Source organism: Stenella coeruleoalba, assembly GCF_951394435.1.
Source record: "Stenella coeruleoalba genome assembly, chromosome: 8".
Taxonomy (NCBI): Eukaryota; Metazoa; Chordata; class Mammalia; order Artiodactyla; family Delphinidae; genus Stenella; species Stenella coeruleoalba.
Genome location: NC_137154.1, coordinates 264,429 through 283,967, shown reverse-complemented (window position 1 = coordinate 283,967; position 19,539 = coordinate 264,429). Strand labels below are relative to the sequence as shown.

Below are 19,539 nucleotides of genomic sequence, written 5' to 3'. Positions count from 1 at the left end.
AACAGGGTGTGCGCACAGCAGCCAAACTCAGGAAAGGCAGAGCCACGCTCAGAACGGCAGCTCGGAAACCGCGGCACTGCCCGCTCCAGAGGGGCAGCCGGCCTGACACTCACACCGCTCAGAGCCGCACGTGGAGCTTTCCTGAAGCTGAAGCCCCGGGATGACGCGGGCAGGGCCCTGTCTGTCCTGCTCGCGGCTCGTCCAGGGCCGGGTGCCCACGAGAACTTCGCTGCGCCCCCACCCACCGACAGCCTCTGGGGAGCTTCCGGCAGCTCCTGTTCTCCCTTCCAAGTCTGTCGGACGAGCACTGAACACCCCTGGTTTCTCACTGTGACTCTGGTGGTTCTGACACTTCAGCTCACTTTTCCGTTGCTCTGGTTAAGAGTCCACGCCCTTCTGAGGCAAGATTGGACGGGCCCACACCAGTGGAGACGGTGGAGAAGGTCCTGCAGCCCCTCCCCAACCCCCAGTGGGGGCCGTGCCCTTCGGCTCAGGAAGCTCACGCTGCCCCGGGGGCAGGGACCATACAGGCTTCACCCAGCACCAACGTCCCCACCAGGCATTGAGGGGGCAGAGCCCCCGGGGGCCTCGCTCACAACCCCTGGCTCGCTGGCCCCTGAACAGATACGCCCCTTCTAGGGGGCAACTGGGTAGCACCCATCAGGAGCCCCAAATGCTCATGCCCTTCATCTGCTACGCCCCCTGGACCTTTGGTCCCATGGATAATCAGACAGGTACACAGAAGTGTACATGTGGAAATTCACTACAGCCTGGTGTATTGCCACGAAACTGGAAACCCCCGAGTATACGATCATGCAGGACCGGTTAAGTCTACGGTAGCACATTCAAATGACGATAAACAAGGAGCCATCAGAAGTCCAGTTCCCAAATGAAAAATTAACAAGGGCATGCATGTGTTAAGCCTGAGGTGAATACTGCGTGATACAAAACCACACATACAGTATGATGCCAACTTCTTGTTTTTACACTTGTGTACGTATACACGCATATACACTCATTAAATCTTAACGGTGGTTATTTTCCTTATTTTAAATATTTAAAAATACTTTATTTAAAAATACTTTATGTATTTTCCAAATTTTCTATGATAAATACACACCCTTAATAAGATAGAAACTCGTTACTAAATTGAGACCCTTCAGGAAAACTCACCACCCCTGCCCCAGAGCCGGCCCCTCGGGGAGGCTGGAGCCCGGACAGGCTGGAGCCCCTCCAGCTGTGAGGGGGTGTCCCAGGGGTTGCCAGAAGGCCCCACGACTCCGGGGTGGGTGGGGTGGCTGCGGATGGCGCCCTGTGAGCCTCCCAACAGCGGGGGGGCACAACCACCAGCTCGAGGCCACACCAAGAGCACTGGACTGCCCCGGGCGCCTCCGCCTGCAGGGAGACCCCTCTGACTAGCACAGAGAGGGCAGGGACAGGGGAGGAGCGGGGGCGGGGGCGGGTCCCCGGGGGCTAGCGCCCAAAGAGGAGGGGCTTCGAGGTGGCGGTGAAGCCGGCCAGCCGGGAGGGGCCCCAGGGGGGACGGGACACTCACACGCAGCAGCACAGACACAGAGTGACCCTCAGAACAGCACGGCCACACGGGCACACACGGAGAAAGAAATGGCAAGTTACCTGGATGAGGTCTGGAAAATGGCCCGTCTTTAGCTTGTGTGACTCCAAAACATAAGAAAACCAAAACACTGGCCACGATACCTCTGCAAATAAAGAACAGACGGCCCTCAGCGTGCGGGAGCGCCACGCGCCACAGCCCTCAGCGCGGGAGCGCCACGCGCCGGTCGGCTCCTCCCCGGCGGGAGGCGGGAGGGACCCCGGGCGCCCACCACGGGGACGGCCCCGACCCCCGGTTAGGGCAGAGCAGAGGCTCGGCCGCAGAGAGGCTGGCGGCCCAGCACTGCTGCCCTGGCCCCAGAGGCAGCGCCAGCCCGGGGAGAAGGCCCTGCCACTGGGCTGTGTCACGTGTACCGTCAAGAGCCACGTCACTAAGACGTGTGGCACACTAAAAACACACAAACAAAAAGCCCCTAAAATTCCATACAGGATGATTCAGAGCTCACTAAAGCCCTAAGATGGAAAGGTATTATTAGGATCAAATGGTTTCCCACTCCAACAAGGCTGGGGCCCCGCTAGTAGCTCTTTCGTCCTGTGGGGCCACCGTATCCAGTCCCAGCAGGAACCCACCAGGAAACAGAGTGAAAGCCACGCAGACACACACGGCACCCCTGCCCACGACAGAGGAGCAAGGCGGGCCCAGCTCACCCCGCCCACGGGGGACTGTCACGCCACAAGGGTTCACAGTCTTGCGTTCGCAGGCCTGGGTGACTGCACATGAAGCTGCCGTGCACGGACGCACTTCTCACGGGACGCCTGAGGCCGCCGTCCCCAGAAGCAGGTCTGAGGATGCAAAGCCCTGTCCCTGGCACTCAGCGGTGGGGTGGGGTGCAGGTGAGGCTGCCCTGGGGGCAACGGTCACCCTTCCAGGGTCTGGTGAAAGGGCCGCTAGACACCCTCCTGCCCCAAAGGGAATGATGTGGGAAAATCTGTCACCCAGAAGGACTTTTAGAGGAAAGCAAATAAATTACACTTTAAAATAATCTTTTAATTTTAGAACAGAAAAGTTACAAAGACAGTACAGAATTTCCCACACTCCGTGAGCGTGGGACAGCTGTCACAGTCAGTGAACCAAGACTGATCCAGTAACTGAAGTCCACAGTTTTTTCTTTCAGATTTCTTTACTTTCTACCTAAAGTCCTTTTCCTATTCCAGGACCCCATCCAGGGCTCCACATGACAGTCCTCAAGTCTCCTTAGGCTCCTCTGGCCTGTGGCAGGTTCTCAGACTGGCCCTGTTCTGATGACCTGGACAGTTTTGAGGAACACCGGCCAGGTATTTTGTGGAATGCCCCTTAATGAAGGCTGTCTTTTTTATTAGATCAGGGCTGTTTATGATTAGATCAGGGCTGTAGGATTTTTGGAAGTGAGATCACAGATGTTAAGGACCATCTTCACATCATATCAAGGGTACACACCATCAACACGATTCTGATTGTTGGTGCCGACCCTGACCCCCAGGCAGAGGTGTGTCTGTCGGGTCCCCTCCACACCTCGCCTTCGGGAGGGAGCCCCCCCGCCCCCGCACAGCTGGCAGGGAGCAGCTCCGCAACCTGATGGGAAACCTTCTGTGCAGGAGGTTTGTCTCTGCTCCCCGATTCACTAATGTGTCCGGTCATTCCTTACATCAGCCCAGAGCTGTGGGTGCCTACGTCACACGCTGGGTTATAATTCAATACTTGATTGATATCGGTGCTCACACTGTTCCAGCTTTGGCCACAAGGAGCTTTCATCCGGCTCCTGTACTGCTTTGACACGCCCCATCTTTGTGGAGGTTTGTATTCTTGTTTCTGAGCACCTCCCTCCTTTCTGGTGGTAGAAGACGCTCCAGGCCCATCTTGGGGGTTCCCTGTCGCAGCCCTGGAATCGGCCATTTGTCCAGGGAGCCTGGTTCCTTTGCTGGAGAACGAATGCTCTTAGGAACCAAGATCTGGGGCCCGAGTACTCCTTGCCTCTGGGCCCTCTCGGCTGACAGAGCAACAAGATACGTGCGTGCCAACCTTGCATACACACACGTTACAAATATTCCTGTGTGTAACCACCTGTCTCTACATTAAACGAACGTGAGTTCTCACTGACGTCTCCAACCAGCATCTGTTATCCAAGATCATTCTCCCCTTGGTCGCCTGTAACCTCCCACTCCTCCGGGGTGAGAATCCCGGCCCCCACCATCCGTGTACTTTCCTGTTCAATCCCAGCGCACGTGTACAGCAGGGACACGGCTGTTGACTCATGCCCCACGGGAAACAACTTCACCACGAGAGCCCAGTGCTGTGTGCACGTCCCTTGCCTTCAGGCCTACAGAGCCCACTCGTTTCCAAAGTGACTCAGGTCAGCACCTTTTGTACGTTCTCCTGTCACAGTCTGCATTCCTTCCTGGGGTCCTCCACCTCTTAAACGACTTTTTTTTTTTTTTTTAATTTATTTATTTTTGGCTGCGTTGGGTCTTCGTTGCTGCACGAACGCTTTCTCTAGTTGCGGCGAGTGGGGGCTACTCTTCATTGTGGTGCGTGGGCTTCTCATTGCAGTGGCTTCTCTTGCTGCAGGGCACGAGTTCTAGGCGCGCGGGCTTCAGTAGTTGTGGCTCGCGGGCTCTAGAGCGCAGGCTCAGAAGTTGTGGCGCACGGGCTTAGTTGCTCCGTGGCATGTGGGATCTTCCCGGACCAGGGCTCAAACCTGTGTCCCCTGCATTGGCAGAAGGATTCTTAACCACTGCACCACCAGGGAAGCCCCTAAATGATTTTTAAAATTTGCATACTTAGGTTTACTCTTTGTGTTGTTCAGTCCTATGGGTTTTGACAAACACACAGCGTCCTGCATTCACCATTACAATATCAACAGAACAGTTTCAAGAGCCTAAAAAAATCTCACACTCCATCCATTCATTCTCCCCCTGCCCCGGAAACCACTGATCTTCTTACCATCACATAGTTTTTGCCTTTTCCAGCATGTCACAGCGTTGGACTCATACAGTATGTAGCCTTTTCAGGCTGGCTTCTTTCCCTCAACAATATGCATTTAAGCTTCGTCTCTGTCTCCATGGCTTGATAGCTCTTTTCTGTTTATTACTTAATGATATTCCATTGCATGAAGGTACCAGTTTGTTTACCCATTCACCCACTAAGGACATTTCGGTGGCTTCCGAGTTTTGGTGATTGTGAACAAAGCCGCTACAAACGTCCCTGTTTGGGTGTGGACTTAAGTTTTCAGCTCCTCTGGGTAAATACCAAGGCGCACAGCTGCTGGATTCTGTTTAGTTCTCTGAGGGAGTCTCCAACCGTCTTCCAAAGCGGCTGCCCCATTCATGTTCCTGCCGGTGATGGATGAGAGTTCCTGTTGCTCAGTCCTCGCCAGCGCCCGCTGTTGCCGTGTTTTCAATCCTGGCCACTCGAGCAGGTGTGTAGTGGCGTCTCCAAGCTGATGCATGGCGCTGAGCGCGTCCTTTCACGCACTGTGTCCTCTTTGGTGTCCGTCCAGACCTTCTGCCCGGCTTGGAACTGTGCTGCTGGTTTTCCTCCCGCCGAGCTTCAAGAGCTCTCTGCACAGTGAACACAATACTTCATCAGACGCGTATTTGGCAAACATTTCCCACCAGCCTGTGGCTTGTCTTTTCTTTGTTATGTTTTGCAGAGCAGAAGTTTTTAATTTTAATCAAGTCCGACTTATCAGTTTTTTCTTCTATGCATCATGCTTTTGGTGTTCTATCTAAAAAGTCATTGGGACTTCCCTGGCGGTCCAGTGGTTAGGTCTACTGGTTAAGACTCCACACTTCCACTGCAGGGAGCGCGGGTTTGATCCCTGGTCAGGGAACTAAGATCCCACATGCGTCACGGCGAGGCCAAAAAAAAAAAAAGGCATCATCAAACTCAAGGTCACCAGATTTTCTCCCACGTTTCTTCAAGTTTTACAGTTTTCTATTTTCTATTTAGGTCTATAATCCATTTCGAATTCATTATTGTGAAAAGTGTAAGGTCTGTATCTAGATTATTTTGTTGAAAATTCTCCTTTCTCCGCTGACTTGCCTTTGCTCCTCTTTGCATGGGGCTACTTCTGGGCTCTCTACTTGTCCAGCCTCTGCCAGCACCACTGTCCTGACCACCACTGCACAGCTTTACGGTCAGGCCTCTGCCTCTGTGCTTCAGTACTGTGAATGCATTATATTTCTACACATTACAAATATGCAAAATATTTTATATTGTACATGTATTGATTTATTTACACATTTACACATGCACATGTGTATATATATGTAAACATCCCAATGTCACCAACAGACAATGGATCAAGGAACTGTGGCGTGTCCACACGGTGGACCACCCCTTGGCAATGGACCAGGATGACTGCTGACAGACACGGCAACGTGGGTGTCACAAAACCATCATGCCGAGTGGGAGGGGCCAGACACAAGGGCGCATGCTGGATGACACTGTACAACAGGCAAGAAGGGCCTGTGGGGACAGATCGGTGGTAGCCTGTGGCCAGCAGGGCAGACTAACCGCGGCCCTCAGAGGAAACTCAGCGCGTACCTCCACCTAGTTGTGGCACGTAGATAAGCCACACGTTTTAATTACGTGCATGTTATATTAAATGACACAACAATAAAGTTGGCCTAGGAAGAAAAATCTACTCCCTTAAAGTGACAGAACTTGTTAGATCCACAATGACACACAAGGTGAAATGGAAAGCTTAAGGGAAACGAACCAATTTCCTAGATTTTTAACAACGTAAATATTAAATTAAAAAAAAAGCCGTAACCTTTGGGAAGTATTTTACATATACAAAACCTTCCCCTGAGAGCATCAAAAGCTCTGACGTAATAAAAATCAGCAGCCCAGCGGCCTCCCGAGACCGGGGGGACCTCATCACAGCCCAGGCAGATGTGCTGACGCGGGGGGCAGGCTGTGGGCCACTCTGGGGTCCACGGGGGTGAGAGTGGACTCAGCAGAAATGAACCCACACGTGTATGTGACTGTCCCTGGAAGAAGCCGCAGAGCCTCAGACAGGTGAGGGCGGGGCTCCAGGCTCCTAGAAGTAGGCTCCAGGCACCGCCAGCAGCCGTACAGGGCCAGGCGGCAGCTCCTCTGTGCCCCTGCCTTCCCCCGGCCCCGCCTTCAATGAAATCACACAGGGGACCCCAGGGAGGGGACTCAGGTGGCCCTCTCGGTGGCACCTTCTGGGCTCACTGTGCCAACCTTGCTCGGGCAGAAACAGCTCAGGAGAAAGGCCAGTGCAGGAAGAAGAGGTGGGGAAGCACCCACCCGGCTCCACAGCTGCTGTCCCGGACGAGGCCAACAAGCCCCCTCGGCGTTGGGGGTCTGAGTCCCTGGGCCCCTGGGTGCAGGGCAGGGCCCAGGGCAGCAAGGCTTTGTGACTCGCCTGGGCCCCTGCCTCGGGAGGCATCCCGGGACACGCTGCTGGGCCCACTCTTGCTGGGGGGGGGGCCCGCTCGTCCTTGTGACTGGTCTTGCCCTGTGACGTCCCAACTGCTCATCTCTAGCCCAACTTCACAGCCACGTGAGGACACCTCTTCAGTGTGACCAAGCTCTACCTTTTTGATCCTCCCTGCCTGGCTGTGCCCAGCAGACGCTGCAAACCCTCCGTAACCACGTGCTGGCAAACAAACGCACAGGAAAGGCCAGGTTCCAGCTGGAAACCCCCTCGAGGCAGACGTGGGGCTCCGTCTCCAGGTCCACAGGCCCAGCGTCCCCCTCAGAGACCCACCCAGAGGGGCCCAAAGAGCAGCCCAGCTCCCTCCTCTGCTCTGGGCTCCACGACCCCTGCTGCCAGGCCTGCGCCTTACAGGGGAGGGTAACACACACCTCCTGGTGTCCTGGACCCAGGCGTCTACACCACAGTCCAGGCGGAGGGTTGGACCCCAAGGGTGAAGGTGTACGAGCCCAGCCCACCACCCAAAGCTGACCAATGGTCTCCTGCCACCTCTGGGCTCCGGATGCCGCCCTCCACCTCTGTCCCTGCCTGGCCTCCTCTAGCTGTCCCACCACAGCAGGTGGAGCCTGGGCCCCAGGATCAGAACAGCAACAGGGGCTTCATGGCACCAGAGAGGGAGAGGTGAGTCCGTCCAGCATAGAAAGTGCACAGAAACGAGTTCTGAAACCAGCTAGTCTTCCCCACGCACTTCTGAGACTGCCTCCAGAATCCATGGGATTCAGGCAAAGGACACAAACCTACCAGCTGGTCTATTTCTGGAGATAATGCTGGAAAGACAGTCTACCCACTTCCTGCCCTGGAGGAGATGGACCACCAGACTCCTAAAGCCAGTTTAAAAGTTTCAAAAAGTCTTCTAGTCAACAGAGTGTAGAAGAATGGTGCTAGCTGGTGGGCACCACCCCTGGCCTCACAGAAAGCCCAGCCACTCAAATTCACGGTCACTGTGAGATTGTGATTTAGAGCAAGAGATGCGTATTTGGTCTTCATCTGTTTCAGGCCAGAGCTCCTAAAACCCCTGGTACTGCCCAAGCGCTGAGGGCTACAAAAGTATCTTTTGTTATGTTAACGAGGTGACTTTTGGACCCCACCTCCGGATGGGAGCTGGTTGCCAGGGGGCCAAGCAGACGACTGGAGGGCTGGTCTGGAACTCTCCGTCCTACCCCCAGACCCCTGGGAAGGGGTAAAGATTAAGTCAATCGCCAGTGGCCAGTGATTTAATCAATCACGCCATGTGATGAGGGCCTCCCTAAACCCCAGCAGCACGGGGGTTCAGAGCCCCCGGGCTGGTGACCACATGGACGCTCTGCGTCCCATCCCCACACCTTGCCCTACGCATCTCTCCCATCTAGCTGTTCCTCCATTTTTCTATGAAAAAACCTTTGATAATAAATAAGTAAAATGCTTCTCTGAGTTCTTTGAGCCGCCCTAGCAAATTAATTGCACCCAAGGAGGAGGCGGTGGGAACCTATGGTTTACAGCCCGTCAGGTGACGACCGCTCTTGCGACTGGGGTCTAAGTGGGGAGGGGATGAAGTCTGGCCGGACCGAGCCCGGGACCGTGGGGCCTGGCACTGCCTGGGATGGTGTCAGAACTGAGCTGACCTGCGGCACACTCAGGTGGGGGGGCCTGGGGTACTGAGGGTGGGATGTGTGGGGAAGCCGCCCCATCGGAACTGACCTGAACCCCTTCAGACCCCTCCCTGGAGCCGCCACAGCACCTTCTGGTTTCTCGCGCGCAAATGCAGCATGAGCAGGGGGTCCCACGGGAGCCGTGCTGTCGATCCCAGGGATGGGGACGGGCAGAAGAGGGGCTGAAAGTGCACGCAGCACTCAGAGACCCCGCCAGCCGCGTGGAGCGAGGCTGGGCCGGGCCGGTACCTCTTGGTGTTGTAGGCCGTGTCCCGCGGTGTCTCTTCCAGCAGTGTCACGTAGCCCAGCACGCAGGTGAGGATGAAGAGCACGCTCAGGGTGTGGGCCCGCCTGCAACGCAAACAGCCCGCGTCGGTGCACGGAAAGCACGCGTGGGACCGCGGCGCCACGGGCCGCCAGAGGAGCGAGCTCGGCCCTCGACCTCCAGCTCAAAATCCCCCGAGCGCCAGCTACGGCTGCGTGACTCCCAGACGGTGCTCTGCTGGCGCGGCGGCCCGTTCGGGCGGGGAGAGTGGACGGCGCGTTGGCTCGAGGCGTCCCGGGCAGGTGGCTCTGCTTCAGAGGGACCAGGCGGCCGGTTAAGTGGGCTCCGGGCACCGAGCAAGATCGCCCCGAGACCAACCTCGTGACTCATGAAGTGACCACGGCTGAGAGATTCGCCGGGATGACAGCGGAGCACTGGCGGCAGAGAGAGGCCCCAGGGCCAGAGCAAGAAGAGCGCGGGCCGGCCACAGCCGCCGGCCCAGAAGACCGGGCAGAGAGATGGCTGCCCGGTGGGGTTGAGACATGGGCTCCCCGCTTCCGCCTGCCCACCCTGGCTGGGCCTCCAGAGCCCCGATGTGGGAAAGGGGCGGCGCTCGGCAGGCAGCGGGAGGCCTCTCCTGGAACCAGGGCCCACGACAAGTCCAGCACCAGACCGCACGCCGCCCGGTCACATACCCGCCCGGGCCCCTCTGCGCTGAACAACTGCCTGCAGAGGGGCAAGAGGCCCAGCTTCCGTGTCCGTGGAGAGACGATGCAGCCCTGCATTTCTAAACGAGGGCACCTCCAGCCTTGAAGGGCACCCTGAAGACGAGTGAACAAACACACGAAAAGCATCGAGCCCAGTACTGGCCTCCTGTCAAAACTCCGTGAAACACGCAGTGAAGAAACGAAAAAGCCAGCTACCAGCCAGGAGAAAACACTGATGACACGTACACCCGACAAAGGCCTTTGTACCCAGAACACACAGAGAGCTCTTACAGCTCAACGATAAAGACGATCTCCCAAAACAGGAACGAAAGACTGAACACACACGTCAAAGAAAAAGATCAACAAATGGCCAATACCACACGAAAAGATGTGCAGCATCCCTGGTCGTCGTGGGAGCAGACATGCAGCATGGCCGTCAGCAGCGCCCGCCCCGGGACGGGATCACGGACGGCACGAGTGCCTTCGAGGAAGGGTCCTCGCGAGGACGCGGAGCCACCAACACACACGTTCCAGGTGGGGCTGCAAGAGGGTGCAGCCGCTTTGAAAAAGCTTCCCAGTTTCTCACAAAGTTAAACAGAGTCTGTCACCCAAGCCAGCCATTCCTTCCAAGTGTTTACTCGTGAAAAATGAAAGCATATGTCCATTCAAAGACTTGTACGTGGACGTTAACCCCATGCTGACAGCCAGGCATGAAAGCAACCTGCTGTCTGTTTCCACCGACAAGACTCACAAGAGGTGGCGATAGAGCATGGATGGCAGATTGGCGGGGGAGGTGCTAGGGCAGCAGCTTCCAAGATGGTGGAATGTCCTGCATCCCTACCCCGGTGGTGGGCACCATGTGTAAGGCGCTGGAGTGTGGATATGGACCCTCAAGTGGGTGTGTGTCATGGAAAGCAATCGTACCTCGATTCAAGTAATTTTCTAAAAAGCAAGAGTGGGGCTGCATGAGATTAGACTGGCGCTAGAGACCTGGACCATAGCTAGAGCCCATCCCGACGTCCGGCAGACCAGCCCTCTTCTCCATCCCGATTATTCTTGCATATTTCCTCTCCCATCTTAACTGTGACATCAGTCTGACAGCTGCCACAAATAATTCTAGTAGGATTCTAATTGGAACTGCACTGAATTTTTTTTTTTTTTTTGCGGTACGCGGGCCTCTAACTGTTGTGGCCTCTCCCGCTGCGGAGCACAGGCTCCGGACGCGCAGGCTCAGCGGCCATGGCTCACGGGCCCAGCCTCTCCGCGGCACATGGGATCCTCCCAGACCGGGGCACGAACCCGCGTCCCCTGCATCGGCAGGCGGACTCTCAACCACTGCGCCACCAGGGAAGCCCTGAACTGAATTTATAAATTAGCCCTGGAAGAACCGATGAGTCACAACTAGATGAGAGTTCCCCATCCACAAGACAATGAGTATCTCTCCATCTATTCAGGTGTTACGCCCTTCACTTAAATTTTATTTTCTTTGTGAAAACAAAAACAGTCATGTTCAGATAAGTTAGCTGCAAGTAAAGAAAGCAGAGAGCACATTCTTTTGCCATATTTCACAATACTGGCATTTAAAACTATTAGAAGTGAAAAAAACTCCTATTTTAACTATTTTCATAAAATTCAATGTTAACATATTCACATTTGAGTCCTAGGCCATGAGGGAACTTCAGGAAAATCTCAGCCTTTCAGCTGAACTCTGTATAGTAAACATTTCAGTGCCCGAGAGATCTGTGGAATAATTACAGCACACAGACTACAGTATAAGGTCCTACCTTAGACCTTCACTCCTCAGGTTCTCTGGATGTGGTGACCTAGAAACTGATCCTCTGCTGGACATTAGCCAACACCTACACACAGAGGGACTCAGCTGCCTCTCCTGGGTCTAGGACATGGCCCACCCTTCCCACCCCAGAGGGGACATCAGATTTTAGCAGGGAGAACAAGAGTCACTGAGAACCCACCAGGGACCGAGGGCATCTGGATTATGAGGGTGACAACGGTAAGTCACGGGCCTGTCTGTCACCTTGGCCCCTGAGGCTGGTCAGAGCTATAAACGGCAATGTCAGGGTCACGCGGCTCGGTGGTGAGGGTCTGGGGTCTGAGCCCTGCTCAGGGTGCCTCTAGCACACCTGTATCACCTCATGAACCCTCGCCGTGAGGTGATGAGACCCAGGGCCAGTGGGCCTAAGTGACACAGACGCTAAGCGGCGCAGAGCAGCTACCAGGTGCCAACAAACCCCAACCCTGTCTCCCTGAGCTGTCGTTCCAACACAGCAAGACACACGGAGGGCTGGGTATGGAGTCAACGAAGCGGGGTGGGGTGGGGTGCAGAATTAGGGAGGGCCTCACGCAGGACACCTGGGGACGCAGGTCCAGGCCAGCAACGCGAGAGCAAAGGGCTGAGGGGCCACCATGGCTGGAGGAGGGGGTCCCGCCCTGGGAGGCCCGGACTCACGTCGGTGGGGCAAGAGCCGCTGCAGAGCCCAGAGCAGACGGGGCTGCCTCGCGACCCTCCAGGGCGGCAGGAGATGCTGGGAGTGGCTGGTCTGGATCTGCCCAGAAGGTACAGCTGACGTGCTGGACGGGACGTGGAGCCCAAGCCGGCCGAGCGTGACTGAGCAGAACCGCTCAGGGCCGGCGGGGTTCAGCTCCAGGCCTGTGTAGACGTGCCTGGCGGGCCGTGGGCGGAGCCACGGGACAGCACCCTTGGCAGGCAGGCCGGCAGGCAGGCCCGGTCCCCTGAGCTCCAGAATGCCCACTGCCTGCCCCAAGAGGCAGAGTCACGCCTACCCTGGTGAGCATTTCCAGAGGAAAAAAGCAAAAAACAGGCATAAAGTCAGAAATCAGGATGTGACAATTGGTCCCAAAGGCCCCTGCTTTCAGCCGCCACAGCACAGACTCCTCACCAGGCTTCTCTTCAGCTCAAACACCAAGTCTGAGCTCCGATTTCTCCTCAGAAACCACGGAGGCCAGAGGAAGTGGGACAAAATTTGTAAAGCAGCGAAAGAAAAGAAATGTTAAACCAGGATCCCACGTACAGCAAAAACACCCTTGAGAAACGAAGGTGAACTAAACATTCACGGATGGAGGAAGAAGTAGAGAATCCGGTGCCGGCAGACCTGCTCTAAAAGAATCACTCGCTCCAGGAAGGTCTCCAGGCAGAAGGGAAGTGAGACTAGAAGGAAACTAGGTGGCCAGGAAGCAAGACGGAGCCGCTGAGATGGGAAGGCTGGGCAGAGCAGGTACTGTCCTCACGAACACTGTGTGACGGGGACCACCAGAGCCCAAGGGGAGAGGCCAGACGGATTGAGATGGACCTGATGTGGCAAAGCGACGATGCTGGGCTGGAAAAGCTCTGCATGTTCACTGTGGCCACAGAGATGTGATAAAAACAACAGGTCGGGGGCGCAGGACAGCAGGGAAGATTCCATGTCCCTCTCGGATGCCAGAGCTGGGCAACGACCTCTTGCTCCTAGTTCCCGGTGCCCAGGAAGACAAATGCACCGTTTGGTTGAGTGACTAACAGATGACGTGGGGATCCAGGCACAGGGAGAGATGGGTCGTAAATCCTGTGACTCCAGCCACTGGGCCAGGCTGAGGGCATGAAGACAGCAGGCTCCCTGCCACGGCGAGCGGAAAATACCCAGTTGTCAGCCCCTGTCTATAGAGGTGACCATACTCATAGGCCGAGCGGGCAGGGAGGCAGCCTGCCAAACCAATCAGAGAAGGTACAAAGATGTGGCTGCAAGACTGAGTGCACAGCGGCGGCTTGGCCAGGTAACGTCAAGACCAGAAGGCCTGTCCCAGGCCTGCGAGAGGCACCTGGGGCCACCGACCCTCCTGGCCTGCTGACCAGCAGGACCAAAAAGGCACCAGCTGGCAAGTCATGCTGCCCTGATGTGGGCGAAGCTGGCAAACCCCAACACACACTGACTGAGGTACGTGGGGCGTCTAAGATCTACCCCGCAGGTCCTCACAGCTACTGTGAGACGTGTTGCTGACAGCAGAGCCCGCGCTCACCAAACGCTCAATGCTGTAAGATGTGAGCATGCAGTGAGCATTTCCAAAATGTCACAGCCATCCATCTTGCTCCTGACTCGAAGCGTGGTGACCCAACGGCGATTCACCTATCTTCCACCTATAGGTGGCTACGTCCAGAGGCACCCGTCGGGGCACCGGGTCTCCGAGAGCGTCCAGACAATTTTCAGACAAATTGAGCTGCCGCATCTTTGCACTGTGTCTGCTGTCCTGAACGTTTCCACCAGGTGTTCCCCGATAAAGACAACCACGACTGGCAGAAGAGGTGGTGTCTGTGCCACCGCAGACCCCAGCGGTCCTCTTGCCCCTTCCCCGAGGTCCAGTTTGGGGCAGCCCAGCCTTGGGCTCCACAGCTGAATCCTAATTCCATACTCTGTGGCTGACAAATAATGCCAAAGAAGCTCACAATCCTCATACATGGCCCCCAAGAAGCCCAAGCTCCTTTTGGAAACGAAAACTGTAAAAACAAGGTTTTGAACATGCAAGAGTTCTTTCAAATAATTTTGGAACATACAGTCGTTTCCACAAATACATACTTTTTAGTCTTTAGGTTAATTTTTTGGTAACATCCATTAATAAAACTCCCTAAAACTCAAAATAAAGAGTTCTTAAAATCCCAGCACAGCAAGCCAATGATGAGAGACTCAGAAAAAGGTAAGTGGCTGGGCCCTACAAGTAAAAATAAGTCATTCTCGCCAGGTGAGCATCTGGTTACCTGCCTTGAGGAAACGTGAAGCTTCTTCCCCTGCACAGGTGAGGGCAGAGGCCCGGGACGCAGCAACAACCACACACGCCAGCAGCCCACACACCTGCAGTGCAAAGGCTGCAGACACCCGCCCAGGAGGCCAGTACCCGGAACTGGCGGCCCCGCGGCACGCCCTCCTGGCTCCATCAGGCCTCCCCACAAGTGAGCGCAGCTACGGCAGGCCTTTCTGTGTCCCCGTGGGCAGGGACCCGCGGGCCGCTGCTCTGTGCTTCTAAAGAAACCCGCACGTGCCCTCGTTACCCTCTGGCTTCTGTGAGCACCGCTCAGCACCCCCTTGGCCAACATGCTGAGCCTTCTGAGGCTCCAGTCTTGTGCCAGAACCTAAGTTTCTTGTTTAGTTCTCTGTTGTATCCCCTAGAACAGCAACTGGCACCCCCAAAATATGCACTGAATGAATGGGAAAGGAAAGCAAGCCTGGCCACCACTCCAGAACCTCAGTCTCCCTCCTGTGGTCACCAGCCGGGCTGTCGGAGGACGGTGCCCTCTGTCCTGAAGTCTGAAGGGGCCCTGTCCCCAGAGCAGGAGACGCCTGGTCCACTCACAGAATGTCTCTAGCTCTGGGGCCACACCCCCGCCGAGGAGGGCACCCCACCCCTCTCCCCCTCCCCCTGGCTCCAGGCCACTGGAGCACAGTATCTTCCCAGAGCAGGGCTGGGTGGCCACCCCCAGCAGCTGCCCACACCCACAGGGAAGATCCCGACCTCGCTAGATGCAGGGATGCCTCCCCCACCACATCCGCTTCCCTGTCTCTCCCGAGTCAGATACAAGCAAGACACCAGTGGCCCCACGTGCACCTCCCCTGAGGTTTCCAGCTGTGCGGCACCTCGCCGACTGTCCAGTGGCTCCATCAGGCTCTCCTCCTTTCCTGATCGCACTTTCTCTGCGGTTCCGGGCTCCCTCTCTGAGGAGCTGCTTCCACATGGCATCCTTGCTGCCTACACGTCTGTCTCTCCCATGAGCTCTCTTGGCACCAAAGCCACAAATGTCCCCAGGGCCTACCACGGGATACAACTTTAGGTGGCCGTGAACTGAACAGCATGGAACGGCCACAGCCCTCCTCTCAAGAAGCACACTTTCTAGCGTATGGGGTTTGTGCCTCTAAGAAGCAAGGAAAGAGAAGCTCAGACTGGCGAAGGGTAGCCCAAGGTCACTGAGCCACCAGGTGCACGAGCCACACCTGGGACCTGTTGGTCCAAGACTGCTTTCCTGGACCCTCAAACGCAGAAGTGCCCAACTCGGCCTAAAGCAACATCATGAACCCTTCCAACTCTGCTCCTGGCGGCCCCTCCCTCCCTGACCCCCGCGAAGGTAGACTAGAGGGCAGCCTGATCCCGAGGCTTGGCCGGGACCGAAATGCACAGGGGTCAAAGGGCTGGCCTGGCGAGGAGTCACTAAAGAGAGGAAGAGCCTTCCTCTACACTCGTTCGCTCAGCTCCTGGCGCGGAGTAAGGTGTCCATATTACCGCCACGTGCCGGGGAAGGAGACGATCATTTCACACGGCATCAGCACCGTCAGCGAAAGGGATCACGACGGAGGGCAGAGGGGGACTGCAGACAGGGAGGGCAGGAAAAGCCTTTCTGAGGTGACTTCGGAGCCAAGTCCTCCCAGGATAGGGGGCAGGGGGCAGAGATGAGGGGCTGGACCACCGGGGAGGCCGGGTCGGGACTGCAGCAGCAAGGGGCCGGTCCCGGGGTCCTGCGGGCACCCCCAACCCGCACGACGTGGCCACGCCCCTCGCGACCCCAGCCGGCACTGAAGCGAACCACCGTCCCTCACCAGAAGAAGGTGTTGGTGCCGTCGTCGTAGACCTCTGACTCGGTGCTGCGGCGGCCAGCGGCCGGCCCGCTCGCTCGGCCCGCGGCCGCGCCGTCCAGCGGCTCCTCCAGCGAGGCCTTGCCCACGGGCACAGGGGACCCCGGCCGCGGCCCCTCGGCACCCTTGCGCTCACCCCTCCGCATGACGCCCCGACCCCAGCAGCTCTGCCCCGCGCCTTGACCCCACGCACCAGAGTCACCGCGAGACCGCGCGAAGAGCGCCGGGAAAGGGTCGCGGCGCTCGTTCCGCAGGGTCTCCAGAGAGCAGAGGCGGGGGGCGGCAAGAAAAGGGCGGGCGGTGCATTGTGGGACCTGTAGTCCGAGCGCCTGGGCGCGAGGCATGCTGGGATTCGTAGTCCCCAACGTCGTGCGTTAGAGGCAGTGCTTGCTGGGAGGGATGCCGCCTGGTTGCTAGGTAACCAGCGCGGCAAAGTTGCGGGAAGAGCGAGGTCTCCCTATACTGCTGGGGCGCCCGGGCTGCCCCAGACCCTCCTCGCCCGCGGTCTTCCCCGAGCTCCGCGCAGACCCTCCTCCCCAGGCGGCCTGCCCCGCCGGCGCGCCACCAGCACTCCCCCTTTCTCAACACCCTGGGCCCAGGCTTGTTCTCCCCAGTCTCCATTCGGAGCTCCAGACTCCAGCCTGTAGAGTCCTCTTCATGGCCGGAGAGTAGTTCTTAAGAAAGTAGTAGACATGCTGATCTTGGTTGACTCAAATTATTAATGTAGACAGAGCCCCATGCAAAAACATTTAGCTCTGACCCACTTGAAAAAGTCCGGCAGGACTTGCCTGGTGGCACAGTGGTTAAGAATCCGCCTGCCAATGCAGGGGACACGGGTTCAAGCCCTGGTCTGGGAAGATCCCACATGCCGCAGAGCAACTAAGCCCATGTGCCACAACTACTGAGGCTGCGCTCTAAAGTCCGCGAGCTACAACTACTGAAGCCCGCACGCCTAGAGCTTGTGCTCCGCAACGAGAAGCCACCACAAGGAGAATCCTGCTCACCGCAATGAAGAGTAGCCACCACTTGCCGCTACTAGAGAAAGCCTGCGCGCAGCAACGAAGACCCAACGCAGCCAAAAATAAAAAATAAATAAAATAAAATAAAAAAAGTCCGGCAGCTGCTCAAAGGGTGAAACAGAGAGTTACCATGTGACCCAGCAATTCGTATATACTCAAGAAATGAAAACATATGTCCATGCAGAACTGTACATGGCTATTGTCACCTTTAATAATAAAATAGCCAGTTATTTCACCAGCAAAGGCAGGCTTATTCAGGAATAGCAGAGGAATTGCAGCTCAATATCTCTGACCCCTGGTGGACCACTGGCAAATCCAGAGAACAAGGAGGGGGAACGTGCTATTATAGGGAAAAAAGGGAGCTGGGAGGGGCTGTGATATCCAGAGCCCATTGGAGGAGCTGGGGGTCCAAAGTAAGGAGGCTTCCCATGGACTGGGCCACTGCAGTCTCTGATTGGCTGGGCTGCCGTGGGAGGAGAGAAGTTTCCTTCCTCCGGCTGGGTGGTCCGTAGAGATGCCTTCCTTTCGGAGGTGTAGTGGGGGGGTTCTATTTCTGTTTGCATTACCAATGAAAATAAATATACCATTCGTTTTGTTTAATTTTAGAACTGCAGTCCTCCAATTTAATCTTAAGAAAAACGAGTTTGGGGAGATCAAAAGTTTCCCATAATGGCCATTGTAATTCTGGATTACTTTGGCCCACTTAGTTAAAAAATAGTCATGTAGGGCGGTCCCTAGATTTTAAACATGAAACCAGCTGGAGTCCCCAAAGGAGAGCTGCCCTCAGAGCATTTAGATGGCCAGGATCCCATTTCCCTAAGTCCTCCTGAAAACCCAAGAAAGTTGGTAGAGTCCTAACCCAGATTCCAAAGGGAATAAAACAAAACTCTTAGATCCCAATTAGCTCAGTCCCCAAAAGAGAACCTTGCTACCGTGCACCCCGGAAAACAGCTGAGTACTCACCAAGGATGAAACCACACCCCTGAAAGGACAAAGCCTCTGTCCTGAATAAAGTTGGAGAGCTCAAAACGCAAAAAGAGCAGAGCTCAGAATCCGAGAGGAGACTCACCAAACCAAAAGCTGGTGGCGACTCACAGAAGCAATAAGCACAAAGGGCTTGGTGCAATGCCTCAGTCAATTTCATCCCTTGGGGTTTGCCTCCAGACCCCACTACTGACACCACATGTGTCCACTTCAATAATATAAATACCTAGTTATTTTACTAGCAAAAGTGAGTTTATTCAGGAATAGCAGAGAAATTGCAATTTGAGATACGTGAACCATGGTGGACCACAGGCAAATACAGAGAACAAGGAGAGGGAACTTGCTTTTATAGGGAAAAGGGAGATTGGAAGGGGCTTTGATAGAGTCCACTGGAGGAGCTGGGGGTCCAAAGTAAGGAGGCTTCCCATAGGTTGGGCCACTGCAGTCTCTGATTGGCTGCAATCAGAGTGAAGCAGAGAGAAGTTTTCTTCTTTCTGCTAGGTAGTTAATAGAGATGCCTTCCTGTCAGAGGTGTAGGGGGACATCTCTTACTGTTTGGGGGTCATTGATGATGCATTGAGGGCATGAGAGCTTCCCCTACAGGCCTGTCCCCACTCCAGCTTTAGCTGGTTTCTTTCATTAGTTCCACAATGTTCATAGCAGCGTAATTCATGATAACCAAAGGGGAAGCAACTTAATGTCCACCAACTGAGGAATGCAAGCAAAAAACTGTGGTATATCCATGCAATGGAAAATTATTCAACTGTAAAAAGGAGTGAAGTTTTGACACATGCTACAACATGCGTTGTACATTATGCTTGAAAACTTTGTGCTAAGTGAAAGAAGTCAGTCACAAAAGACTATATACTGGGCTTCCCTGGTGGTGCAGGGGCTAAGAATCTGCCTGCCAATGCAGGAGACACAGGTTCGAGCCCTGCTCCGGGAAGATCCCACATGCCATGGAGCAACAAAGCCCGTGTGCCACAACTACTGAGCCTGTGCTCTACAGCCCGTGCTCTGCAACAAGAGAAGCCACCGCAATGAGAAGCCCGCGCACTGCAATGAAGAGTAAGTAGCCCCCCGCTCGCCACAACCAGAGAAAGCCTGCACGCAGCAATGAAGACCCAACGCAACCAAAAATAAACAAACAAATACATAAATTTTTTAAAAAAAGACTATATACTGTATGCTCCACTTATATGAGATGTCAATAGGCCAGAATAGGCAA

General features: G+C 55.5%; 1 protein-coding gene across 7 annotated transcripts in view; it reads right to left on the bottom strand.

Annotated features, from left to right (window-relative positions):
* Positions 1 to 16,885, bottom strand: part of PTDSS2 (phosphatidylserine synthase 2) — a 29,875-nt gene extending 12,990 nt beyond the window's left edge. For 4 of the 7 annotated variants that reach the window (XR_013829455.1, XR_013829456.1, XM_079929402.1 and 1 more), the window contains exons 1-3: positions 16,273 to 16,885; positions 8,957 to 9,058; positions 1,636 to 1,718 (exon numbers count right to left, since the gene is read on the bottom strand). Coding sequence is in view for 2 of the 7 variants with exons in the window: in XM_079929402.1 (XP_079785528.1) it covers positions 1,636 to 1,718; positions 8,957 to 9,058; positions 16,273 to 16,652 (565 nt within the window). In the remaining 5 variants the exon portion in view is untranslated. Of the gene's footprint in view, positions 1 to 1,635; positions 1,719 to 8,756; positions 8,860 to 8,956; positions 9,059 to 16,272 lie in introns of those variants that run through there. The other 3 variants (XM_079929406.1, XM_079929404.1, XM_079929405.1) reach the window with 3 other exon arrangements.
* Between the last annotated feature and the right edge of the window lie 2,654 nt (positions 16,886 to 19,539).